We start from the raw sequence: 23,096 nt of genomic DNA, 5'->3' as shown, positions 1-23,096 counted from the left end.
CTTTATGCAAAACTATTTTTATTATCTATAAAATGTATGTTTTGTTAATATTTCCTATTTTCCATAGGAAATAATGTAAATCCAATTAAACCATTCCAGACACCCAAAAATATTAACAAACAATACATTTTATAGATAATAAAAATAGTTTTGCATACAGAAAAGGCACTACTAAATTCGAGGGTCCACTGTATATATATGTATATATATATATATATATATATATATATATATATATATATATATATATATATATATATATATATATATATATATATTTATATATACATACATGTATATACATACATGTATATATATACATGTATATATATACATGTATATATATACTATGTATTTGCTCGTATGTACATGATTGTTAGGACCCACAGCCTCGGAAAAGATAATCAAAGAAGCGTCATTATTAAAATTCTGAAGTACTCTCCTTGAGGAACGCTCGACTATGTCTTCTACTAATCTCTGTGAAATTATATTTTACCTGGATAATTACAGTTAGGTTGAGGAATGCCTAGTAAATACATACATCTGTAAAAGATGTGCCAGCATGTAAGTTGTGAAGCTTATCAGGTTCCTGGGAGGCAGGAGGGAAGCAAGGACGCAACGGGCGTTCCTTCTCTGGATCGCCACACCGAGGCTCTGCAAGAATATAAATAATGTAATGATGTTGGTAGAATTTCCTACAATATGTTAGGTAAATGGAGACATGTGCAAATAATGTGATATTGTGGCAACAATCAAATATCGCAATAGATGCTTATGTCTCATTTTAACTAACAATAAAGATATTTTAACTAACAATAAAGATATTACAGATTTTATTATGGGTATATTTTCATATATTTTAATATTATTTATTATTGATTATTTTTTTCATTTTTTCATTCGTTTTTAACCTGAACGATTTTAAATTTAATACTGTCACGTCTAGAGAGATCACTTGACTCTTGTTCAGGTAAACGTCACTGGTCACTGGTCCAGGAAGACGTCACTTGAAAGTGGTCCAGGAACATCACTTGACACTACCCCAGGAACACGTTACTTGACGCTGGTCCAGAAATACTTTACTTGACACTGGTCCAGAAATACTTTACTTGACACTGATCCAGAAATACTTTACTTGACACTGGTCCAGAAATACTTTACTTGACACTGGTCCAGAAATACTTTACTTGACACTGATCCAGAAATACTTTACTTGACGCTGGTCCAGAAATACTTTACTTGACACTGGTCCAGAAATACTCTACTTGACACTGGTCCAGAAATACTTTACTTGACACTGGTCCAGAAATACTTTACTTGACACTGGTCCAGAAATACTTTACTTGACACTGGTCCAGAAATACTTTACTTGACACTGGTCCAGAAATACTTTACTTGACACTGGTCCAGAAATACTTTACTTGACACTGGTCCAGAAATACTTTACTTGACACTGGTCCAGAAATACTTTACTTGACACTGGTCCAGAAATACTCTACTTGACACTGGTCCAGAAATACTTTACTTGACACTGGTCCAGAAATACTTTACTTGACACTGGTTCAGAAATACTTGACACTGGTCCAGAAATACTTTACTTGACACTGGTCCAGAAATACTTTACTTGACACTGGTCCAGAAATACTTTACTTGACACTGGTCCAGAAATACTTTACTTGACACTGGTCCAGAAATACTTTACTTGACACTGGTCCAGAAATACTTTACTTGACACTGATCCAGAAATACTTTACTTGACGCTGGTCCAGAAATACTTTACTTGACACTGGTCCAGAAATACTCTACTTGACACTGGTCCAGAAATACTTTACTTGACACTGGTCCAGAAATACTTTACTTGACACTGGTCCAGAAATACTTTACTTGACACTGGTCCAGAAATACTTTACTTGACACTGGTCCAGAAATACTCTACTTGACACTGGTTCAGAAATACTTTACTTGACACTGATCCAGAAATACTTTACTTGACGCTGGTCCAGAAATACTTTACTTGACACTGGTCCAGAAATACTCTACTTGACACTGGTCCAGAAATACTTTACTTGACACTGGTCCAGAAATACTTTGCTTGACACTGGTCCAGAAATACTTTACTTGACACTGGTCCAGAAATACTTTACTTGACACTGATCCAGAAATACTTTACTTGACGCTGGTCCAGAAATACTTTACTTGACACTGGTCCAGAAATACTCTACTTGACACTGGTCCAGAAATACTTTACTTGACACTGGTCCAGAAATACTTTACTTGACACTGGTCCAGAAATACTCTACTTGACACTGGTCCAGAAATACTTTACTTGACACTGGTCCAGAAATACTTTACTTGACACTGGTCCAGAAATACTTTACTTGACACTGGTCCAGAAATACTTTACTTGACACTGATCCAGAAATACTTTACTTGACACTGGTCCAGAAATACTTTACTTGACACTGGTCCAGAAATACTTTACTTGACACTGATCCAGAAATACTTTACTTGACACTGGTCCAGAAATACTTTACTTGACACTGGTCCAGAAATACTTTACTTGACACTGATCCAGAAATACTTTACTTGACACTGGTCCAGAAATACTTTACTTGACACTGGTCCAGAAATACTTTACTTGACACTGATCCAGAAATACTTTACTTGACACTGGTCCAGAAATACTTTACTTGACACTGGTCCAGAAATACTTTACTTGACGCTGGTCCAGAAATACTTTACTTGACACTGGTCCAGAAATACTCTACTTGACACTGGTCCAGAAATACTTTACTTGACGCTGGTCCAGAAATACTTTACTTGACACTGGTCCAGAAATACTCTACTTGACACTGGTCCAGAAATACTTTACTTGACACTGGTCCAGAAATACTTTACTTGACACTGGTCCAGAAATACTTTACTTGACACTGGTCCAGAAATACTCTACTTGACACTGGTCCAGAAATACTCTTACTTGACACTGGTCCAGAAATACTTTACTTGACACTGGTCCAGAAATACTTTACTTGACACTGGTCCAGAAATACTTTACTTGACACTGGTCCAGAAATACTTTACTTGACACTGATCCAGAAATACTTTACTTGACACTGGTCCAGAAATACTCTACTTGACACTGGTCCAGAAATACGTCACTTGACATTGGTCCAGAAATACGTCACTTGACATTGGTCCAGGAAGGAGCGGGACACTGTCCTAAATGCAGGTTATCAATCAAGACAGCAGTCACAGATCCTGGTGAAAGCGTTGAAATCTAGAAATGGTGGTTGTCTGTCACCTTACTAACCCGTTTTCCTATTTATTCTTCGCTACTGACTTTTTTTTTTCGTAAATCCCGTGACCACTTATGTACCAGAGGTGACATCTAGCGCTGAGATATTAACTCAGTTATATTAAGGTCTGCATAAAGGTTATTATAATTTTTTTTCTAATTGTTTATTTTACTATATCCATATCGAAATTGATCTTTTTTTATCATTTAATATCTTGATGGTCCTCAGTTCCTTGTCTGTGTCTAAAATTATTATCATTTTCCCAACAATTCATCAATTCTCAATTTGTCCTCGTCCACTTCCTAAATTTCCTCTGTTGACTAATTTTCCATGTCAGCTCCTCTATACATATATATATATATATATATATATATATATATATATATATATATATATATATATATATATATATATATATATATAATGTCTCACTGTAAGCCTGTATTAATAATAATAATAATAACAATAATAATAATAAATATAAATAATGAAAATAACGTTTGCTTGAAGAATTTGTAATCTCGTATATGTCACTTAAAATTATATATATATTTTTTTTTATATTTTCTTGAGAGTATAAAGTCAGAATGATCCTTAATAATTTCTCCTACTTTTTCTGCTATATCCTCACAGCATCTTTTAGTATAATATATTCTTGCTTTTGTATTTTTGTCATTGCCTGTTATCCTTCCTTTATTTTGTTCTATTTCCTTGGTGCTGTATAGCAGTGCTGCTTCCGTTGAGTGGGTCTGAAAGGGTCCAACCTCGACCTAGTCACGGCTTCACTCTCCTTGACCTCACCTGTTTCTTGGTCCTGGCCTCACCTATTTCCTGGCTTTGACCTCTACTTGTTTCCTGGCCATGACCTTGCGTCGTGGTCACCCACCATGACCTTCCATCATGACTCTTCATGGCCCAGGGCCATAACCCTCCACCCTCCTCCAACCACTGCACCACTCTCCCTTAACCAACCAACGATCACAGTGCTCCCTCCTCCCCACCACAGCCATAACTGCCATGATCTCCCCCCATAACCATCCACTACCATCATGAAACTCACCCACAGCCCCCCCCCCCTCTCCTCCCCTTTGCCAATTCTCGATATTAACACAAGCACTTTCTCTCTCTCCACCTTAACCTCCCCCTCCATCGAGCAGAAAATGCATGTGTACAAGAAGACTCTACAAGCGTTGATCTACCCCATCTCCTCTACGACACCTCACAACTTCCTCATGTGGACGGCTACCTCGCCCACCTACTGTTACGAGTGTGAGGGCCTGTTGTGGGGCATCGCTCGCCAGGGTGTTCGCTGTGTCGAGTGTGGCGTCAAGTGCCACGAGAAGTGCAAGGACCTCCTCAACGCCGACTGTTTGCAGAGTAAGACAACCTCGGGTTGTTTTTTCTTAATGTGTATACTCACTTATTTGTGGTTCCAGGGAGTCGAGTCTCGCCTCCTGGCAACGTCTCTTCGCTGGCCGCTATTGGGGGCGCTTCCGGCTGCGACAGCCCTGTTATACCTAGTGTTAAAGTTATGTGTGGATCCTGATGTTTGTGTGTGGATTCACGCATATGTGGTTGCAGGAGTCGATTCACAGCTCCTGTGTGTGTGTGTGTGTGTGTGTGTGTGTGTGTATGTGTGTGTGTGTGTGTGTGACTGACGCTTGTGTTTTTTCTTTCAGTTATTTGACAGTATTGGTTGTACGTATATTGTACAAAGTATGCACAAGTATTTATTCTCTCTCTCTCTCTCTCTCTCTCTCTCTCTCTCTCTCTCTCTCTCTCTCTCTCTCTCTCTCTCTCTCTCTCTCTCTCTCTCTCTCTCTCTCTCTCTCTCTCAGCACAAATACATGTCATCTAGCCAGGTTATTGAGGCATCCCTCAGGAAGTGTGATACATTTGTCGTTCTCGAGTTCATCACTGTGAAATATGACTCTTCTTGTCCACTTTCCCTCTCCCCTCTCTCTATCCTTCCTTCCCCTCCCCTTCTCTCCCTCCTCGTCTCCCTCCTCCAGTAACATTAATATTGTTTTTTTTTGTATCACACCCAAGTGTAAGTGAAGACTGTAAGCCTCTGTCTCACAGTCTCTTCTTGGTGAGAGACATCTCATTCTATTTTTATTCCTTTTCTTCCTCCTCCCTCACCCTATGTGACTTCTTTCTCTTCCTCCTCTTCTTCTTCTTTTCTTCTGCTTTTCCTCTTCTACTTTTTTTTTGTTCCTCGTACTCTTCTGTTTATCTTTTCTTCTTTTCCTCTTATTCTCATTTTTTCTTCTACTTTTCTTCTTCCTATTCTTCTTCTTCTTATTCTTTTGTCCTTCATCTTGTCTTCTACTTTTCTTCTTCATCTTCTTGTTTCTCTTCTCCACTTTCTAGCCCTTTCCTCCTGGAACTTGTAGATGCGTGTAGGACCTCCACTCATCCTTCGTTGTCTTAGAAGGAGCAGTTATGTCATCACCACTGGTGCTCCTTCCTTCAAGGCAAACTTACTATCTTGAAGATAATTAAGGCTTCTTTCTTCAGGTAAAACTTAGTCTTGAAGACAATTGAAGACTTCTTCCTTCAAGGAAAACTTAGTCTTGAAGAAAATGAAAGGCTGTTTGCTTCAGGGGAAACTATCTTGAAGGTAATGAAGGGTTACTTTCTTTGAGGACTCTCGTAATCTAATGTCTTTTTCTTCAAGCTGTCTTAATCCACTTTCTTTGAGTGTTGTCGTCAGTTACTTTCTCTGAAGATTGACCTAAGCCATTTTTCCCGTGAGAATTATAAGCCATTTTTCTTTGACTTACCGTGCTTTCTTCGGGGGCTTTTCTCAAGTGAGTTTTCTCTGAGGCTTCTGAGGATTCCATCGAGGAACTCCACAGTTATCTTCTGACCATGGGTAAGTATTTCAATATTCATTGTTATACTTTTCTTGACAGAGCAACGAGCCATCTTACAAACGTTGATAAATTAGCAAACTTGTGATTATATATGTATATAATATATATATATATATATATATATATATATATATATATATATATATATATATATATATATATATATATATATATATATATATATATATATATATATATATATATATATATATATATATATATATATATATATATATATATATATAATGTGTGTGTGTGTGGGATATTTACGTAAATAGTTTACACTATGACTAGCTTGACAGAGTCAGTTTTATGAGCAGAATTTGAAAGAAGATCAGCACATATCTGCCTAAGATGCTTGACTGGGTTTCAAGACTAGAAGGTAATATACTCCAATTTTCATTTTTAATATAATTCTGTATTTGTATCTTTGCATTGTGACCTATTTTTTTTTCCTTCAAGTTTTGTGTTTGTGTTGCAATATTTCCGCAGCTCTCTCTTTTGTAGTAATTTTTAATTGTATATGTTTGTACTATTTTGTTTGTTTGGTAATGTGCACTTCTGGGATGGTCTTAATTGATGGTGTACTTAGTTGTATTGTTAGTCCTCTGTTGCAGCACTGATAGTTCTCTGTTGCAACACTGATAGTTCTCTGTTGCAACACTGATAGTTCTCTGTTGCAACACTGATAGTTCTCTGTTGCAACACTGATAGTCCTCTGTTGCAACACTGATAGTTCTGTTGCAACACTGATAGTCCTCTGTTGCAACACTGATAGTTCTCTGTTGCACCACTGATAGTTCTCTGTTGCAACACTGATAGTTCTATGTTGCACCACTGATAGTTCTCTGTTGCAACACTGATAGTTCTTTGTTGCAGCACTGATAGTTCTCTATTGCACCACTGATAGTTCTCTGTTGCAACACTGATAGTCCTCTGTTGCAGCATTGATAGTTCTCTGTTGCAGCACTGATAGTTCTCTGTTGCAACACTGATAGTTCTCTGTTGCAGCACTGATAGTTCTCTGTTGCACCACTGATAGTTCTCTGTTGCACCACTGATAGTTCTCTGTTGCAGCACTGATAGTTCTCTGTTGCAGCACTGATAGTCCTCTGTTGCAGCACTGATAGTTCTCTGTTGCAGCACTGATAGTTCTCTGTTGCAGCACTGATAGTTCTCTGTTGCAGCACTGATAGTCCTCTGTTGCAGCACTGATAGTTCTCTGTTGCAGCACTGATAGTCCTCTGTTGCAGCACTGATAGTCCTCTGTTGCAGCACTGATAGTTCTCTGTTGCAGCACTGATAGTCCTCTGTTGTAAACACTGATAGTTCTCTGTTGTAAACACTGATAGTTCTCTGTTGCAACACTGATAGTTCTCTGTTGCAGCACTGATAGTTCTCGGTTGCAGCACTGATAGTTCTCTGTTGTAAACACTGATAGTTCTCTGTTGCAACACTGATAGTTCTCTGTTGCAGCACTGATAGTTCTCTGTTGCAGCACTGATAGTTCTCTGTTGCAGCACTGATAGTTCTCTGTTGCAGCACTGATAGTTCTCTGTTGTAACACTGATAGTTCTCTGTTGCAGCACTGATAGTTCTCTGTTGCAGCACTGATAGTTCTCTGTTGCAGCACTGATAGTTCTGTTGCAACACTGATAGTTATTTGTTGCAGCACTGATAGTTCTCTGTTGCAGCACTGATAGTTCTCTGTTGCAGCACTGATAGTTCTCTGTTGCAGCACTGATAGTTCTCTGTTGCAGCACTGATAGTTCTCTGTTGCAGCACTGATAGTCCTCTGTTGCAACACTGATAGTTCTCTGTTGCAGCACTGATAGTCCTCTGTTGCAACACTGATAGTTCTCTGTTGCAGCACTGATAGTTCTCTGTTGCAGCACTGATAGTCCTCTGTTGCAACACTGATAGTTCTTTGTTGCAACACTGATAGTTCTCTGTTGCAGCACTGATAGTCCTCTGTTGCAGCACTGATAGTCCTCTGTTGCAACACTGATAGTCCTCTGTTGCAGCACTGATAGTCCTCTGTTGCAGCACTGATAGTCCTCTGTTGCAACACTGATAGTTCTCTGTTGCAGCACTGATAGTTCTCTGTTGCAGCACTGATAGTCCTCTGTTGCAACACTGATAGTTCTTTGTTGCAACACTGATAGTTCTCTGTTGCAACACTGATAGTTCTCTGTTGCAACACTGATAGTCCTCTGTTGCAACACTGATAGTCCTCTGTTGCAGCACTGATAGTCCTCTGTTGCAGCACTGATAGTCCTCTGTTGCAGCACTGATAGTCCTCTGTTGCAACACTGATAGTTCTCTGTTGCAGCACTGATAGTTCTCTGTTGCAGCACTGATAGTCCTCTGTTGCAACACTGATAGTTCTTTGTTGCAACACTGATAGTTCTCTGTTGCAACACTGATAGTTCTCTGTTGCAACACTGATAGTTCTCTGTTGCAGCACTGATAGTCCTCTGTTGCAACACTGATAGTTCTCTGTTGCAACACTGATAGTTCTCTGTTGCAACACTGATAGTCCTCTGTTGCAACACTGATAGTCCTCTGTTGCAGCACTGATAGTCCTCTGTTGCAGCACTGATAGTTCTCTGTTGCAGCACTGATAGTCCTCTGTTGCAACACTGATAGTTCTCTGTTGCAACACTGATAGTTCTCTGTTGCAACACTGATAGTTCTCTGTTGCAACACTGATAGTTCTCTGTTGCAGCACTGATAGTCCTCTGTTGCAACACTGATAGTCCTCTGTTGCAACACTGATAGTTCTCTGTTGCAGCACTGATAGTCCTCTGTTGCAACACTGATAGTTCTCTGTTGCAACACTGATAGTTCTCTGTTGCAACACTGATAGTTCTCTGTTGCAGCACTGATAGTTCTCTGTTGCAGCACTGATAGTCCTCTGTTGCAGCCAGTAACCTAAGGGACTAGCAACATGTACAAGAGTCTGCCCTTAAGGCTGGTGTCTTAATGGGATCTCTCTCTCTCTCTCTCTCTCTCTCTCTCTCTCTCTCTCTCTCTCTCTCTCTCTCTCTCTCTCTCTCTCTCTCTCTCTCTCTCTCTCTCTTTCTCTCCCGTACGTAAACAATCATTTGTATGTGTTTCTGTATTACAGTTATTCGTTAATTATTATTATTATTGTTAATTTTATTCTTTATTACTCTTCGTGTGGAAGATTTTTAATTTTTTTGGTGTTTTATTAAGCACAACTTTCTGCTGTATAGTAAATGGAGGCAGATTTCCAGTGAATTTTCACTATTATTATTATTAGTAGTAGTAGTAGTTGCAATATAATAATAATGATAATAATAATAATAATAATAATAATAATAATAATAATAAATAGGAAATAGTCTTAACAGTAGGTGGAGGGGGGGGGGGGGTCGTGAGCTGGGTTATCAACACTTGAAGTACGACTTAGTGAAGTGTGAAGTGGGTTTCTCAGCTGAAGCCTCAATGTAGCGCTGACACTATATGGTAGCGCTGACACTCTACATAGTAGCGCTGACACTATATGGTAGCGCTGACACTCTACATGGTAGCGCTGACACTACATGGTAGCGCTGACACTCTACATGGTAGCGCTGACACTATATGGTAGCGCTGACACTATATGGTAGCGCTGACACTCTACATGGTAGCGCTGACACTATATGGTAGCGCTGACACTCTACATAGTAGCGCTGACACTCTACATAGTAGCGCTGACACTATATGGTAGCGCTGACACTCTACATAGTAGCGCTGACACTATATGGTAGCGCTGACACTCTACATAGTAGCGCTGACACTCTACATAGTAGCGCTGACACTATATGGTAGCGCTGACACTCTACATAGTAGCGCTGACACTACATAGTAGCGCTGACACTCTACATAGTAGCGCTGACACTCTACATGGTAGCGCTGACACTATATGGTAGCGCTGACACTACATGGTAGCGCTGACACTATATGGTAGCGCTGACACTCTACATAGTAGCGCTGACACTCTACATAGTAGCGCTGACACTCTACATAGTAGCGCTGACACTCTACATGGTAGCGCTGACACTATATGGTAGCGCTGACACTCTACATGGTAACGCTGACACTATATGGTAGCGCTGACACTCTACATAGTAGCGCTGACACTACATAGTAGCGCTGACACTCTACATAGTAGCGCTGACACTCTACATGGTAGCGCTGACACTATATGGTAGCGCTGACACTCTACATGGTAGCGCTGACACTATATGGTAGCGCTGACACTCTACATAGTAGCGCTGACACTCTACATAGTAGCGCTGACACTCTACAGAGTAGCACTGACACTCTACATGGTAGCGCTGACACTATATGGTAGCGCTGACACTCTACATGGTAGCGCTGACACTCTACATAGTAGCGCTGACACTCTACATAGTAGCGCTGACACTCTACATAGTAGCGCTGACACTCTACATGGTAGCGCTGACACTATATGGTAGCGCTGACACTATATGGTAGCGCTGACACTCGACATGGTAGCGCTGACACTCGACATGGTAGCGCTGACACTCTACATGGTAGCGCTGACACTACATAGTAGCGCTGACACTACATGGTAGCACTGACACTACATGGTAGCGCTGACACTACATAGTAGCGCTGACACACTACATGGTAGCGCTGACACTCTACATGGTAGTGCTGACACTCTACATAGTAGCGCTGACACACTACATGGTAGCGCTGACACTCTACATGGTAGCGCTGACACTATATGGTAGCGCTGACACACTACATAGTAGCGCTGACACTCTACATAGTAGCGCTGACACTCTACATAGTAGCGCTGACACTCTACATAGTAGCGCTGACACTCTACATAGTAGCGCTGACACTATATGGTAGCGCTGACACTCTACATAGTAGCGCTGACACTCTACATAGTAGCGCTGACACTCTACATAGTAGCGCTGACACTATATGGTAGCGCTGACACTCTACATAGTAGCGCTGACACTCTACATAGTAGCGCTGACACTCTACATAGTAGCGCTGACACTATATGGTAGCGCTGACACTCTACATAGTAGCGCTGACACTACATAGTAGCGCTGACACTCTACATAGTAGCGCTGACACTCTACATAGTAGCGCTGACACTATATGGTAGCGCTGACACTCTACATAGTAGCGCTGACACTACATAGTAGCGCTGACACTCTACATAGTAGCGCTGACACTCTACATGGTAGCGCTGACACTATATGGTAGCGCTGACACTACATGGTAGCGCTGACACTATATGGTAGCGCTGACACTCTACATAGTAGCGCTGACACTCTACATAGTAGCGCTGACACTCTACATAGTAGCGCTGACACTATACATGGTAGCGCTGACACTATATGGTAGCGCTGACACTCTACATGGTAACGCTGACACTATATGGTAGCGCTGACACTCTACATAGTAGCGCTGACACTACATAGTAGCGCTGACACTCTACATAGTAGCGCTGACACTCTACATGGTAGCGCTGACACTATATGGTAGCGCTGACACTCTACATGGTAGCGCTGACACTATATGGTAGCGCTGACACTCTACATAGTAGCGCTGACACTCTACATAGTAGCGCTGACACTCTACATAGTAGCGCTGACACTCTACATGGTAGCGCTGACACTATATGGTAGCGCTGACACTATACATGGTAGCGCTGACACTATATGGTAGCGCTGACACTCTACATAGTAGCGCTGACACTCTACATGGTAGCGCTGACACTCTACATGGTAGCGCTGACACTATATGGTAGCGCTGACACTATATGGTAGCTCTGACACTCGACATGGTAGCGCTGACACTCGACATGGTAGCGCTGACACTCTACATGGTAGCGCTGACACTACATAGTAGCGCTGACACTACATGGTAGCGCTGACACTACATGGTAGCGCTGACACTACATAGTAGCGCTGACACACTACATGGTAGCGCTGACACTCTACATGGTAGCGCTGACACTCTACATAGTAGCGCTGACACACTACATGGTAGCGCTGACACTCTACATGGTAGCGCTGACACTATATGGTAGCGCTGACACACTACATGGTAGCGCTGACACTCTACATGGTAGCGCTGACACTATATGGTAGCGCTGACATTCAACATGGTAGCGCTGACACTACATGGTAGCGCTGACACTCGACATGGTAGCGCTGACACTACATGGTAGCGCTGACACTACATAGTAGCGCTGACTACATGGTAGCGCTGACACACTACATGGTAGCGCTGACACTCTACATGGTAGCGCTGACACTACATGGTAGCGCTGACACTCTACGTGGTAGCGCAAAGCTTCACATAGTAGCGCAGAGAGCACTCACATGGGTAGCGCAGACAAAAACCTCACATGATAGAGCAGAGAGCCATCAGTCACATGATAGAGCAGAGAGCCCTCAGTCACATGATAGAGCAGAGAGCCATCAGTCGCATGATAGAGCAGAGAGCCCTCAGTCGCATGATAGAGAAGAGAGCCATCAGTCACATGATAGAGCAGAGAGCCATCAGTCGCATGATAGAGAAGAGAGCCATCAGTCACATGATAGAGAAGAGAGCCATCAGTCGCATTTAGAGAAGAGAGCCATCAGTCACATGATAGAGCAGAGAGCCTTCAATCACATGATAGAGCAGAGAGCCATCAGTCACATGATAGAGCAGAGAGCCCTCAGTCGCATGATAGAGAAGAGAGCCTTCAATCACATGATAGAGCAGAGAGCCCTCAGTCACATGATAGAGCAGAGAGCCATCAGTCACATGATAGAATAGACACACCTCACATCTTAGCCCAGACACACCTCACATGGTAGCCCAGACACACCTTACATGGTAGCCCAAACACACCTCACATGGTAGCCCAGGCACACCTCACATGGTAGCCCAGACACACCTCACATGGTAGCCCAGACACACCTCACATGGTAGCCCAGACACACCTCACATGGTAGCCCAGACACACCTCACATGGTAGCCCAGACACACCTCACATGGTAGCCCAGACACACCTCGCATGATAGAGAAGAGAGCCATCAGTCACATGATAGAGAAGAGAGCCATCAGTCACATGATAGAGAAGAGAGCCATCAGTCACATGATAGAGAAGAGAGCCATCAGTCACATGATAGAGAAGAGAGCCATCTGGAGTTTACCTGGAGAGAGTTCCGGGGGTCAACGCGGCCCGGTCTGTGACCAGGCCTCCTGTCATATGATAGAGCAGAGAGCCCTCAGTCACATGATAGAGAAGAGAGCCCTCAGTCACATGATAGAGCAGAGAGCCTTCAGTCACATGATAGAGCAGAGAGCCATCAGTCGCATGATAGAGCAGAGAGCCCTCAGTCACATGATAGAGAAGAGAGCCCTCAGTCACATGATAGAGCAGAGAGCCTTCAATCACATGATAGAGCAGAGAGCCATCAGTCACATGATAGAGCAGAGAGCCTTCAATCAAATGATAGAGCAGACAGCCATCAGTCACATGATAGAGCAGAGAGCCCTCAGTCACATGATAGAGCAGAGAGCCATCAGTCACATGATAGAGCAGAGAGCCCTCAGTCACATGATAGAGCAGAGAGCCATCAGTCACATGATAGAGTAGACACACCTCACATGGTAGCAAAGACACACCTCACATGGTAGCCCAGACACACCTCACATGGTAGCCCAGACACACCTCACATGGTAGCCCAGACACACCTCACATGGTAGCTCAGACACACCTCACATGGTAGCCCAGACATACCTCACATGGTAGCTCGGACACACCTCACATGGTAGCCCAGACACACCTCACATGGTAGCTCAGACACACCTCACATGGTAGCCCAGACACACCTCACATGGTAGCCCAGACACACCTCACATGGTAGCTCAGACACACCTCACATGGTAGCCCAGACACACCTCACATGGTAGCCCAGACACACCTCACATGGTAGCCCAGACACACCTCACATGGTAGCCCAAACACACCTCACATGGTAGCTCAGACACACCTCACATGGTAGCCCAGACACACCTCACATGGTAGCTCAGACACACCTCACATGGTAGCCCAGACACACCTCACATGGTAGCCCAGACACACCTCACATGGTAGCCCAGACGCACCTCACATGGTAGCTCAGACACACCTCACATGGTAGCTCAGACACACCTCACATGGTAGCTCAGACACACCTCACATGGTAGCCCAGACACACCTCACATGGTAGCTCACACACCTCACATGGTAGCCCAGACACACCTCACATGGTAGCTCAGACACACCTCACATGGTAGCTCAGACACACCTCACATGGTAGCCCAGACACACCTCACATGGTAGCCCAGACACACCTCACATGGTAGCTCAGACACACCTCACATGGTAGCTCAGACACACCTCACATGGTAGCACACACTCACATGGTAGCTCAGGTAGCCCAGACACACCTCACATGGTAGCTCAGACACACCTCACATGGTAGCCCAGACACACCTCACATGGTAGCCCAGACACACCTCACATGGTAGCCCAGACACACCTCACATGGTAGCTCAGACACACCTCACATGGTAGCCCAGACACACCTCACATGGTAGCTCAGACACACCTCACATGGTAGCCCAGACACACCTCACATGGTAGCTCAGACACACCTCACATGGTAGCCCAGAAACACCTCACATGGTAGCCCAGACACACCTCACATGGTAGCCCAGACACACCTCACATGGTAGCTCAGACACACCTCACATGGTAGCCCAGACACACCTCACATGGTAGCTCAGACACACCTCACATGGTAGCCCAGACACACCTCACATGGTAGATCAGACACACCTCACATGGTAGCCCAGACACACCTCACATGGTAGATCAGACACACCTCACATGGTAGATCAGACACACCTCACATGGTAGATCAGACACACCTCACATGGTAGATCAGACACACCTCACATGGTAGATCAGACATACCTCACATGGTAGATCAGACACACCTCACATGGTAGATCAGACACACCTCACATGGTAGATCAGACACACCTCACATGGTAGATCAGACACACCTCACATGGTAGATCAGACACACCTCACATGGTAGATCAGACACACCTCACATGGTAGATCAGACACACCTCACATGGTAGATCAGACATACCTCACATGGTAGATCAGACACACCTCACATGGTAGATCAGACACACCTCACATGGTAGATCAGACACACCTCACATGGTAGATCAGACACACCTCACATGGTAGATCAGACACACCTCACATGGTAGATCAGACACACCTCACATGGTAGATCAGACACACCTCACATGGTAGATCAGACACACCTCACATGGGTCCTGTTTTAAACCTCTGACGTCACTGCCGCTGAGGTTAGGTTCAGTTAGAATTTGAACGTTCAATTCGTGTTCTGCGGGAGTGCGCTGAATGTTCAAGACAGGTCAGGTTGGAATGCTTGCAATATCCGGGTGTCGTAGGAATGCAGGGAATTCCGAATGGGAATTCCCGGAATATTTATGTTACAGTTAATGAGAATTTCTGACGATGTTCAGATTTGGTTCAGTGGGAATTTGTATAATGTTGTGTGTTCAACTGGGGGAATTTTTTGGAATGTTCAAGTAATAGTCAGGAGGAATTCTTGGAATGACCAGTGGGAATACCTGGGATGACCAGTGGGAATCCCTGGAATGACCAGTGGGAATCCCTGGAATGATCAGTGGGAATCCCTGGAATGGCCAGTGAGAATCCTTGAAATGACCAGTGAGAATCCTTGGAATAATCAGTGGGAATCCCTGGACTTATGAGTGAGAATCCTTGGAATGACAAATAGGAATCTCTGGAATGACCAGTGGGAATCCCTGGAATGACCAGTGGGAATCCCTGGAATGACCAGTGGGAATCCCTGGAATGACCAGTGGGAATCCCTGGAATGACCAGTGGGAATCCCTGGAATGACCAGTGAGAATCCTTGGAATAATCAGTGGGAATCCCTGGACTTATGAGTGGGAATCCTTGGAATGACAAATAGGAATCTCTGGAATGACCAGTGGGAATCCCTGGAATGAAAGTGGGAATGTGTGGGAATATCTGGAATACTTACTTGAGATACGTGTCATATATGTTTGGATATTCTCCTGTTCTTTATCTGCTTGTCTCTTGTTTTCTTTACAAGTTGTGTTTGCATCTCGTTTTGTTTGAAATTTCCCTTGTTTGCATTTGATTAATTTGGTATTTGTCTTCGTGATAGTTTTTGGTTGTGGACCCGAACTGTCGTACAGCAAACAGTGGTGGAGAAAAGCTGCTGCTGGGGCCATGTTTCGCTCCGTGACGAAACTCTGTAGGGCGAAACGTTGTCCATTTTTTTATATATATTTTTTTTTATCTACACAATTCGCCTTGATTATAATGTTGTGTTTGGACAGTTTATAATTGTCTATGTGTGACGTCACTTATGGTTCAGACTTTTTTGTTTATGACTTGTTTATGCTCTGTTTTGTTTATGACTTGTTTACTCTCTGTTTTGTTTATGACTTGTTTACTCTCTGTTTTGGCTTATGACTTTTTTTCTGTTTTGTTTATGACTTGTTTACTTTGTTTTGTTTATGACTTTACGCTCTTTTTGTTTATGACTTGTTTTTCTGTTTTGTTTATGACATCCTGTTTACGCTCTTTTTTTTATGACTTGTTTACGCTCTGTTTTCTTGCACGCTCTGTTTTGTTTATGACTTGTTTACGCTCTGTTTTGTTTATGACTTGTTTACTCTCTGTTTTGTTTATGACTTGTTTACTCTCTGTTTTGTTTATGACTTTACGCTCTGTTTTGTTTATGACTTGTTTACTCTCTGTTTTGTTTATGACTTGTTTACGCTCTGTTTTGTTTATGACTTGTTTACGCTCTGTTTTGTTTATGACTTGTTTACGCTCTGTTTTGTTTATGACTTGTTTACTCTCTGTTTTGTTTATGACCTTTGGTATGCCCTCGGTGCATGATCCTCGCCCTGATATATGCCCCTTAGCCCCTGGTATATCACCCTTTGGGTATACTCTCGGTGTTACTCTGTTAACCTTGTGCATGATCCTCGCCCTGATATATGCCCCTTAGCCCCTGGTATATCACCCTTTGGGTATACTCGGTATTATTCTGTTAACCATGTGCATGGTCCTCGCCCTGATATATTCCCCTTAGCCCCTGGTATATCACCCTTTGGTATACTCTAAATGTTATTCTCTGAACCCTGTGCATGAACCTGCCTTGTGCTCGCATCCCTGTTGTGTGTGCCTGTGCTGGTGTTGCAACACTGGCCTGCCGTCTGTGTGTGCCTGCCACTGTGGCCTTCCTCTCTTGTGTGGTGTGGCGCCTCAGCTGCCTTCAACCTCCTCGAGTATCATCCCTGGGCACCCAACGTGGAGATTATTCACCTCTTACTTGAACGTAAGTACTGTTTTATCCAAGGAGAGAATGAGTCTCTCTCTCTCTCTCTCTCTCTCTCTCTCTCTCTCTCTCTCTCTCTCTCTCTCTCTCTCTCTCTCTCTCTCTCTCTCTCTCTCTCTCTCTCTCTCTTAGAGAGAGAGAGAGAGGTTACTTCCCGGTACAAGTAGGTCTTAGCCAGGTATGTGTAATGTCACCATAGTTGTTTAACATTTATAGATGGGGTTGTAAAAGAAGTAAATGCTAGGGTGTTCAGGAGAGGGGTGGGATTAAATTATGGGGAATCAAATACAAAATGGGAGTTGACATAGTTAATTTTTGCTGATGATATTGTGCTTTTGGGGGGATTCTCAAGAAAAGTTGCAAAGGTTAGTGAACGAGTTTGGGAGCGTGTAAAGGTAGAAAGTTGAAAGTAAACATAGATAAGAGTAAGGTGGTGAGGGTATCAAGCGATTAAGAAAAAGAAAAATTGGATATCACATTGGAGGGAGAGAGTATGGAAGAAGTGAATGTTCTCAGATATTTGGGAGTTGACTTGTCAGTGGATGGGTTTACGAAGGATGAGGTAAACCATAGAGTTAATAATGAAGGAAAAAAAGTGAGTGGTGCATTGAGGTATCTGTGGAGACAAAGAACGTTATTCATGGAGGCAAAGAAGGGAATGTATGAGAGTATAGTGGTACCAACACTCTTATATGAGTATGAAGCTTGGGTTGTAAATGCTGCAGCGAGGAGGCGTTTGGAGGCGGTGGAAATGTCGTGTCTAAAAGCAGTGTGTGGTGTAAATATTATGCAGAGAATTCGGAGTTTGGAAATTAGGAGGTGTGGAGTTACTAAAAGTATTTGTCAGAGGGCTGAAGAGGGGCTGTTGAGGTGGTTTGGAATGGAGAATGGAACAAAGTGGAATGACTTCGAGAGCATATAAATTTATTGAGGAAGGAAGGCGGGGTAGGGGTCGTCCCCGAGAAGGTTGAAGGGAGGGGGTAAAGGAAGTTTTGTGGGTTAGGAGCTTGGATTTCCAGCAAGCGTGCGTGAGCTTGTTAGGAGTGAATGGAAACGAATGGTTTTTGGGACCTGATGAGCTGTTGGAGTGTGAGCAGGATAATATTTTGTGAAGGGATTTAGGGAAACCGGTTAGCTGGACTTGAATCCTGGAAATAGGAAATACAATGCCAGCACTTTAAAGGAGAGGTTTGGGATATTGGTAGTTTGGAGGGACATCTAAACTGTCGTAAATAAGCGCCTCTGCAGAGACAGTGATTATGTATGAGTGATGGTGAAAGTGTTGAATGATGAAAGTTTTTTTCTTTTTGGGTCACCCTGCCTCGGTGGGAAACTTCCGAAGTGGTAAAATAAATATATATATATATATATATATATATATATATATATATATATATATATATATATATATATATATATATATATATATATATATATGTGTATATGTACAGAGAGAGAGAGAGAGTACGTTCTAGTAAGTCATATTCCCTGGTTTTTTTCTTTCGACGTATATAAGTATACTTGTACTGAGGGGATTGTATCAGTTATTGACCTGTCAAGTATTATAAAGGTTTGCAAGTGTTTTAAAATGTTTGAAGTGTTTATAAGTTATTTGGACTGTTTGGAAAGTTTTAAACTTTTTTTAGAGTTTTAAAAGGTTTAAACTTTGTTTACCAAAAAAATAAAGGGGTCTAACTGTTTAGAGTTCTTTAAATGAAAATGTATCAGTCTTTAAAGTGTATAAAACACTCTTTGAAGAGGTTTAAAGTGTTTAAGGGTTTTTAAAACGCTTTCCAGCTTCATCGTCAGGTAATGGTTGTTGATGCTTCCAGCTCTAAGCTGTCGACACTTTACTTTGATCTTTCGGAACTCATAGTTTGCACGTCTCCAGTCAGGCGGTATACTTAACCTTATTAAACTCAGTCCTGTGGCTTGTGTTTCTCCTTTACCAACAGTGTTCATAAACCTTTTATCTAGTACCTATCTGCCCAGTTTATTACTTTTGTTAGTATTTGATATGTTAGTTCATTTTTTTTTCATCTTTTTCAACACTAAGAGAGTACATAAATCCTTTTTTTTTTTAGTACCTATCAGTCTGCCTGGTTTAGTGACTCTTCCTTAGTATCTGATAAGTTAGTTATTATGTTCTCCAAAGTCAGTAGGAGTAATATCGAAGCTTATCTAATGAGTTTCAAACGGTATTTGAATACTACTAGCCTGGTTGTAGTGTGTGTGTGTGTGTGTGTGTGTGTGTGTGTGTGTGTGTGTGTGTGTGTGTGTGTGTGTGTGTGTGTGTGTGTGTGTGTGTGTGTTCGTCCTACCAATATTGAATAGCTTACACCCCCGGTGTTTTAGCCGCACTTGTTATTAAATCCAATTTGCATATTCCGTAACGCTGGGAAGCGGGGAGGAGGGAGAGGAGGGTTGTTATGTATATTAGAGCAAGGTAATGTATATTTTTAATTACGCTTTCATATACATAGTCCCTACAGGTGCGCGATTAATTGGAAGCAGAGGTAAGGCAGGTAGCACAACAACACTAATCTGCTAGACTTGGTAATTCCTCTCCAGGCAATGCGCCCAGTTTGCGTTATTATTATTATTATTATTATTATTATTATTATTATTATTATTATTATTAATAGTAGTAGTAGTAGTATTCATGGAGAAGCACTGAACTACTATGTAAAGAATGTGCTATAGGAAATATGGAAATATACGAAGAGAGTAATAACGGTAGCAGCAGCGTATTAATAATAATCGTAGTATTAGTAATAGTACTAGCAGAAGTGACAGTAGTGTTACAGTAGCAGTAGCAATGATAGTAATAGTACCAGCGTAGTAATAGTACTGTTGTAGAGGTCTAAACTTTGCTCAGACCTCTACAACACAACTGTTATCAAAGATTTGTTAAGTTATACCCTGACTTAAGGAAAGATCCTGGACTTCACCTTACGAAACAGACAAAGCAAATGAGGTAGTAATTATGGACAAGGTAGATTATAGTAGAGAAATGAACATTAGAAGACGGGGGAACTTACGTGTCCCTTAAAAGACAACTGCAAGGACCTCGACTACTCAGGTCTTGACATCATCCCTTGTAGGGATTGTGACTGAAAATACGTGGAAGAGATACTTGTGGCCTGCAGGTCAGGTTGAAAATGTTTGCATGAATGGCATACTATACAGATCAAATGAGGAAATAGGTACAAATTCAAGTCCTTAAATTTGTACTGATAAAGCCACTGGATGGCGAAAACGTCTACAAATAAAGATACTCATATGTTGCACATGTGTCTAATTCCTCATCAGGTTGCAAGTACACCAGCATGTCTGCAGGACTCGCAACATAAGAGACCAGACTGCACACCTGATGGCTTACAAGGACACCCAGCTGGTCATAAAGGAAATGGAGAAAACGCTCAGCCCTTGCTGTACTCTGTGCCTTGCCTGCCAATACATTTCCTACGATTAAATTAAACTCTGGAAACCACTTGTTGGACCACATCTTTAGCTGGAGTTTATCTCTTCCCTTTTTGTTTTTTATCCCTATCGTTAGTTTTACATCCCCATGAAACAGTAGGTCATTTACATGTATTAAAAACAGCAGCAGTCCTAATACTGATCCAGGAGCCTGGCTCGTTGCTCTCAGTGTGAATTCACTTCCTGTGTTGTGTGATTTACGTATTTCTTGAGTCACTGCCTTGTAACTTTGCCTGTGTGTGTGTGTGTGTGTGTGTGTGTGTGTGTGTGTGTGTGTGTGTGTGTGTGTGTGTGTGTGTGTGTGTGTGTGTGTGGTGTATTCCACTCCGTAGCAACTCCTCTACACAGCAACTCTCAACCTCCATACAATCTGTAGCTATTAATTAAGCTTCCCACTCCCATCTGAATTGCTCATTTCCCACGCCACACAGACCCCACTCACCCCAATCCCTTTATAAAGCCCACACATTTCTACTTCTCCTTTGTGCATCCCCACTCCTCTGTCCTCCCAAGCCTAAAACTTAGGCCTACTGCTGTGATTTACCTCGTCAGGGTGAACACCTGCTTCTTCCTAGAACTCTCACCTTATATATGGTATATAGACCTAGAAATGTATCTCTCAGTGTATATACAGTAAGAAGGGTATATATCTTGCTGAATACACTGAGAGGTGTATATTTCAGTGTATTTTTCTCAGTATATTACCTCGATATGTATATACGTCAGTGTATACCTCAGTGTACATAAACACTGAGTTTACGTTAATCCCTGTTATAGGGAATAATGTTTCAGACATATTAGTATACATGTAAACTGTGGCCTTAACTCACTTGCAGAAGATAAGTCTTGGACCTAGCAGACTAACTCTGAACCACTCAACCTTCAGTACCTAACAAACTCTGAACTACACAACCTTCAGTACCTAACAAACTCTGAACCACACAACCTTCAGTACCTAACAAACTCTGAACTACACAACGTTCAGTACCTAACAAACTCTGAAGTACACAACGTTCAGTACCTAACAAACTCTGAACTACACAACGTTCAGTACCTAACAAACTCTGAACCACACAACGTTCAGTACCTAACAAACTCTGAACCACACAACGTTCAGTACCTAACAAACTCTGAACCACACAACGTTCAGTACCTATCAAACTCTGAACCACACAACCTTCAGTACCTAACAAACTCTGAACCACACAACCTTCAGTACCTAACAAACTCTGAACCACACAACCTTCAGTACCTAACAAACTCTGAACCACACAACCTTCAGTACCTAACAAACTGTGAAGGTAACGTGTTACAGGAGCGGCCGAGAAGAGCAGTAAACACGGAGCTGAAGACAAGACCAATAACATCATCGCCGCCATGAAGGAGAGGATGAAGAAGAGGGAACTAGAGACGCCCGAGATCTTCGAACTTATTAGGTAGGTGCGAGCGTGGCGGCGCATGGGGACTCTCGCCCTTATTCGCCGCCCTCTCGCCCCCATTTGTTTTGATTTCGGGGGCAACAGAGTGCGGCGCGTAATTAAGTCTTTAAATTTTAAGTGTTGTTGAAGGCTGCGGTTGAGTCGTCCCTACAGTGGTCTCACTGGGGGATTATCGCACTTATTGCAAGGTAAATGTTTGTTTAATAAGGTTTAGCTGTTTTTGTCCTTAAATTTTGATAATGAAAGAAAGTTATGCAGTAGATAAACATAGAGGTTGCAACACACATTATATATATATATATATATATATATATATATATATATATATATATATATATATATATATATATATATATATATATATGATTACATTAAGCATGCGATATCATAATACACAAAACAACCAGTGAAAAAATATTGAAATTCCAGGTGCTTTCGTGATTTCTCACATTATCAAGGAATAGTAAAAAAAAAACAGAAAAAGAGGAAGGTTAGGAGGGTGAGATTTCA

At 42.1% G+C, this 23,096-nt stretch overlaps 1 protein-coding gene across 20 annotated transcripts in view; it reads left to right on the top strand.

Moving 5' to 3' along the window:
* Window positions 1-23,096, top strand: part of unc-13 — a 1,383,522-nt gene that overhangs the window by 1,250,587 nt on the left and 109,839 nt on the right. For 18 of the 20 annotated variants that reach the window (XM_070092069.1, XM_070092068.1, XM_070092067.1 and 15 more), the window contains 3 exons: window positions 4,454-4,673; window positions 17,596-17,664; window positions 22,463-22,583. In XM_070092069.1, coding sequence (XP_069948170.1) covers window positions 4,454-4,673; window positions 17,596-17,664; window positions 22,463-22,583 — 410 coding nt within the window. The remainder of the gene's footprint in view (window positions 1-4,453; window positions 4,674-17,595; window positions 17,665-22,462; window positions 22,584-23,096) is intronic. The other 2 variants (XM_070092055.1, XM_070092054.1) reach the window with 1 other exon arrangement.

This window comes from Cherax quadricarinatus, chromosome 38 (genome assembly GCF_038502225.1).
Source record: "Cherax quadricarinatus isolate ZL_2023a chromosome 38, ASM3850222v1, whole genome shotgun sequence".
NCBI classification, from domain to species: domain Eukaryota; kingdom Metazoa; phylum Arthropoda; class Malacostraca; order Decapoda; family Parastacidae; genus Cherax; species Cherax quadricarinatus.
Note: the sequence above shows the minus strand (reverse complement) of the source record. Positions and strands in the feature narration are given on the sequence as shown.